This window comes from Ylistrum balloti, unplaced genomic scaffold, assembly GCF_031769215.1.
Source record: "Ylistrum balloti isolate Yb309-2 unplaced genomic scaffold, AGI_CSIRO_Ybal_v1 Utg369742, whole genome shotgun sequence".
Taxonomy (NCBI): Eukaryota; Metazoa; Mollusca; class Bivalvia; order Pectinida; family Pectinidae; genus Ylistrum; species Ylistrum balloti.
Window position 1 is genome coordinate 1,603,397 of NW_026781951.1, and position 6,000 is coordinate 1,609,396.

Genomic DNA, 6,000 nt, shown 5'->3' on the forward strand with positions numbered 1-6,000 from the left:
TCATATCAACAAACTTAGTAGCCCTACATCCTAGCCCAGGACCAATATCAGCACCCTGGGTCTATTGCTTATTAGAAGAAGTCCTTTAAAAATTTTGACCCCTGTGACCATGAAAATGGGTCAAGGTCATTCATATAACTAAAATAGTCAGTCATTTCTCATATAAACACTTAAATTGAAGTTTTCTTGCTAGCACATCCAATGCGAACAAAAATAGATAACAGGACAGTTTGGGGATTTTTTGAACCGTTAAGGTCTACCAATGGTATTATCCAGGTGATATATTTGTAAAATTATAGAGACCTGAAAGATATTTCAGCAGCAGGCCTTTAGGGACATTACTGACATCAAACAATGTATTTTGTATGTCTTTTTCTAAATTTGAGCTAAATTACAAAGGAGGACTTAAAACAAACTTTTAGGCATATCAGTATGGTGCTGAACTCACCAACATTTGACTTGTAAACGTACATTGTACAACAAGGAGACATTATAACTACATTATATGTATGTGATAGTAACTGTTAAAACTTAACCCCTATCACTTGTCATTGGGACGATGACTGATGTATGCTTGTCTTAACTCTATACAGTAACTAAATCCCTATTACTGACATCTTCCCTACGATGTCCCAGCTGACTGATGTCCCAGCTGACTGATGTACGCTTGTCTTGACTGTATACAGTAACTAAATCCCTATTACTGACATCTTCCCTACGATGTCCCAGCTGACTGATGTCCCAGCTGACTGATGTATGCTTGTCTTAACGGTATACAGTAACTTAATCCCTATTACTGACATATACCCTACGATGTCGCAGCAGCTAAATTTACCAATTCATACTATGAACCTGTGGTGATCATCCCATGGCTACAAGTGACAGGTAAGCAAATCTATCTCTCCTGCAGGGTTTGTAGTACATGTAGTTGTTTAAACAGTCTAGTGACTTTTTACTGTAATACTTAATGAACATTTTGAAGCTATCATCATTTCTTACAAATCAAATAACATTTCACTTTTTAAGTGAAAACAACTTTGTGTTTTCAAAGTGTCCTCCATAGCATTTTTACCACACTAGTGAAGTATTTCCTAAGAACTTCTATAGTGTAACCAGAGGATTACCTTTGTCCTAGTCGTTCCATTTAAAATATAACAGCAAGCATGCACAGGTTTGTGATTGGCCATACATCGACTGTGAAGCAAGTGTAATTAAATTATGCCTTAAATTATATCAGGCAAGCTAATGGGAAGTGCCATGCAATAAATAAATGTATACCTACCATCTTTCAGGTTACTTTTAGCCTCCATTACTTTACTTTGTAACATTGCGATCTGCTTATCTAGTTGGTCGTTCATTTCCTGTTGTGTTTCACATCTTGTCTTCCATTCATTTCCTTCAATTATAAAATTCCTCTTACATCCTTCTATAAAGATGACAAGCATATATATGCATTAAAATACCCTGAATTTTCAATTTATTCTGATGAAATCAATATGCAACATAATATCAACATATTGAAAGATAAAACATTCTGTCATCCATATTCTTTTGTTAAAGTTTCTATACAAAAGGCCCAACAGTTCTACAAATATAAGATATCATTGTTCTTGTAATGCTTGAATTAAAGAAATAATCAACACTCAAAAATGTAATTTTTTTGCTATTAAAGTTTTTTTTCTAAATTTTCTTCCACATATAGCAATATTATTTTTGTTAATAGTTGCAGTTAATTCTTAGGACATGTTTATGTAATAGGTACATGTATTGATATAATATAGTTATCCTAAATCAATGAATCTTGTTATGAATTAAAGTGAAATACAGATCCCTCCAGTTCACTAAAAACTTTTTCAGCTTATCACAGACTTCCCTTTTAAGAGGACTATCAGTGCAGACTATAAGCCTAATTCCCTATCATGGATCTTCAAGACAGAATCACTATGATCCGAGATGGCCCACGTCACTTTGGTGACACAAGATGATCAAATCCCTCAAATCATCAGTCATGTTCTCTGTGATAAAGCCCTCAAGTGTCATGACGACCACATAAAAAATTAACGTGTCAACATACTGACAACACAATCCTCAATTTGTATCCACCTATAGACGTATTAAAGTCATATATAATAAAAAAGTGCCTATCATAAGATAGATTAGTTTAAAACCATTGTATCACATCCAGATATGTATACACAGTAAATCTCATTTGTGTAGAACATGCTTGAATCAAATACATTGGATGAGTCAAATGTTTTGTTCCATCCAGAGTTTTTCTCTTCTTTAACTTAGTCAATTAAACATGGATGATTAGAACATTGTTTGTGTTGAATATATTTTGTGGTTCCTTTGTTTACACAGGTACATATGAGAAAGGTAGAATTTTATAACTAAATACACTGTAGTCTGTTAACTGTAAATCTACTGTGTTTTGTTTATTTTTTTTATTTGCACACTGACAGAAACCAAAAGGAAAAAACAAACGATAACTACTGTGCCGATGCAGATTAATAAAAATACTAGTTTGTCATTGACCCATGTGTTTACGATCTTTAATACATTTACTGGTAGTTCTATTTTATTCAATATTACGGTTACACTCTTACAGTGCTTCACATGTAAAGTAATGCTTTAAGTCAGATGACCCAAAAGTAGAATAAGTTACATTTGTGAATTGACTAACTAGCATTTATTTTGTAACCTATCTTAAAAGGACTTACCCTCATCCACAACGCCATCATAGCGTTTCTCTAGCTCATCTATAGTGTACTGTAGTTCTGCTGTGGACTGTTCCAGCATTTCTCTAAAATATCAACACAAAAACTGCTTTTACAAAAATAGACGCATATGAAAGTAGAAATGAAAATATTCTAAAGATCTATTCCTAAAGTGATAAAATAAATGTAGAATATGAATAAAAGGCCCAAAGGGCCTGAAGGGTCATCTGACTATAAAGAACCATAAGTGAAAGAGGCCAAATAATCTTAAAATATGTTGCTCAACTACTATACAGCTTACATAGTTGGTACATAAAGACATTTTCTGTAAACTTGAAATAATATTCTTTATACACTACACAAATGCCTTTACTCTGGCATATTGATTGTTGAAAAAGCAAGCTAGATAATATCAAGACCCTTTTACTTTTGGTTATTGATAAAAAGTTGCTTACACATTTCAAAACACTTGAACTCCATATTCAAAACGCAGTTCATTACACAAGTTGATATACAAACATCTCAACAGCTGAAGCAATAATAATCAGGAGTACCACATTTTCTAGGTTATAAGTCATACCAGCATAGGCTGCAGAGCCATGTTGACCATAGATTGTTGATATAACAAGAGGCCTAGAGGTGCAGCTGCAGGCATTTTCTTATATGTACATGTACAAATCATTCTATTGATACAATATTGAACTTTGAAATTCTGATCAATATACATATACAGATAGCTCACAGGAAGCTTGGAAGTGCTGGAGTTCTTAAGAAATCACATGTTAGTAGGTCATGGGGCCAATTCAAATAGGGGAATAAGTTTTCCCTGTTTTGTAACTAATTTGATTATTTTTAATTTGTTAATACAATTTCATGCTGCATTCTTCGTTCTAGGAGTTCTGTCAATACCTATCGTCATCTGAATGAATATAGCACAAAATATATTGTAATGTATAGTGTGCATCCAAACAAAAAACATGAAGCAAATGTGAGCATGTAAGGCCATCAGTAACCCTTACTTTGCCTGAGAGTCTTTGCCTATAGTTTGCCTATATACATTAATATTTGCCTATAGCTAACTATTACGTACAACAGCCTTCTGTGTATGAGATCTGTATTCTGATCATGATCTGTTGCAACAGTAAAATGATATACTAACTACAATGTGGCAATTACACTGAGGTAATATAAGAAAAATCTAATAAACATAATCAGAAAATGTGCAACATTTCAACAACATTGAAAGGCAAGTGTAGTAACTAAAACACAGCATTCTGATTGGTCAAGTTTGAGATATTTTTTATGAATGAAATCTTATGAATGAAAATTAGTTATGCCAAATCTGAATGCAAGATGTCCCTACTGGTTTCTTTTTTGAAGTGAACTGTAAATGCAAAGACAACATAGAACATCAACAAAGTTTGTTCATATTAATAACATACACAAATATGTAATATCTGAAGAGGAATTGAAAATATTTCTACTATTTTGAAAAGATTAGTTACATTGTATAATGGACTTTTAGAGAAAATGTTATTAAAACACAACAAAGCTTGTAGCATTCAAAGAGGCAGTCTCCTGCCCGTCTATTGTATGTTCCTGATGTATATGTCAAGTTGTGAGAGCCATTACTATGATCTATTGCATTTGTGGACTTGTTGAAAACATGTTTGCATTTCCCGTAGATAAATGCTGATCATTCAATGGGATGTGCGTTGTATGACCTAAATCAACAATATTAATCTCATATGATGACATAGTGAAATAAGTAATGTACATAAGAAGTGGGATATTTGTTTACAGTACAAACAGTAGCTATAGTAGCCCTAAAATAGTCTCTTGTCTTAAATGACAGTACAGTAACTAGAGACGTAAATAACATAGGTTAAAGCGTACAAGTAGACCTACATGATAATGCATGTAACGGGTGCGTCTTTCATTTATTTTTTTGGATTGAGAAAAATCGCTATGAAAATATGATGAAGGTGGGGATAATTTTAAAATTTCGCGAAGATCACTTACTTCATTTGTTTCTCCTGTTGAATCTCGGCTCTTATCTTCTCCAGTTCGAAGTCGCCAACAACTGCTACCGCCATTTTGACTCTTTTCAGTATCTATGTGCATGACGTCACTTGTTGATCATAGTTTAAAAAGCGCTTCAAATCAACCTCTACCAGAGTTGCCGTTCCTTAACATTCACAGTATCGTTTGCAATATCTCCTCAAGGTTATTTTTCCATTTTTTTTTTGTTATGGAGTGAAAACTTATACGCCACACCAGGGACGTCTCTGACCGCACTCAACCGTGAAATTTTCCATTTTTTTTTGCAAAATACAGCTGTAATACGGTTTTATTTAAGATTTTTTGAAATTCCAAACAATAAATATACTTATCTGGTTCAATCAGAATTATGATTTATTATGATAGCGACGAGGATCGCAGGTCGTTTGCCCGAACTACGGGAGGCCACTCCTTCAGTCTGGCCCCACTTGTATAAAACATCTCAACTTGAGATTTCCTCAAGTCGAGATTTTCCTCAGCTGATATCTCCTCAAAAACGGCTTGTATAATTTTTTCTCAAGGAACAGGAGGAAGTCATCGGCTAGGATGTTCTGAAGTTCCTTGAGGAATTTTCATACAAGATATTTTCAAGGAGATATTAGCTGAGGAAAATCTGGGCTTGAGGAAATCTGAAATTAAGATATTTTATACAAGTGGGGCCTGATTGCATATGCGCGTGGGCGTTGCAGTATCGCCGGTAACATTCTCAGTTTTGCCTTATACCACCAAGGAAGGATGATGATGATGATGATGATGATGATGATGATGGTAAATCGTTTCCAAGCTCCTCCCGTTGCCGGGCGTTGTCCAATAGACTGATGTCGATTTTCTGGCGACGTGACGGGGTGCTCCCCTCATGGGATGGAGTCGTCTGTGGGTGGATTAGTCTTTAGTTTGAAGACGGTTCCCTGGCCTTATGATCCTAATGTCTCCTGATCTTCCTTGTCTGAAAGTTCCATGCGCATATAGATATGCATCAGAATGAAGAAGTGACTTCCCCAGCACAAACAAACGAGGAGTGTCCCACCCCAGCACAAACAAACGAGGAGTGCCCCACCCCAGCACAAACAAACGACCCACGATGCTCGTTGCAGTCACAATAAATGCAAGATAAGATATGAGCGTCCAGTGATTTCTTTCGTAATCAGTCAATTTTTACATTTGTATTCCTTTATCTACACTGATTGATAAAGTCGACAGCGGGGAGAAGAGAGCACATTTT

At 35.0% G+C, this 6,000-nt stretch overlaps 1 protein-coding gene across 1 annotated transcript in view; it reads right to left on the reverse strand.

Moving 5' to 3' along the window:
• The window catches only part of LOC132543162 (uncharacterized), a 30,147-nt gene extending 25,334 nt beyond the window's left edge, over window positions 1-4,813 (reverse strand). The window contains exons 1-5 of the mRNA XM_060206633.1: window positions 4,740-4,813; window positions 2,721-2,803; window positions 1,283-1,396; window positions 537-563; window positions 304-327 (exon numbers count right to left, since the gene is read on the reverse strand). Of these exons, the coding sequence (XP_060062616.1) occupies window positions 304-327; window positions 537-563; window positions 1,283-1,396; window positions 2,721-2,803; window positions 4,740-4,813 (322 nt within the window). The remainder of the gene's footprint in view (window positions 1-303; window positions 328-536; window positions 564-1,282; window positions 1,397-2,720; window positions 2,804-4,739) is intronic.
• Between the last annotated feature and the right edge of the window lie 1,187 nt (window positions 4,814-6,000).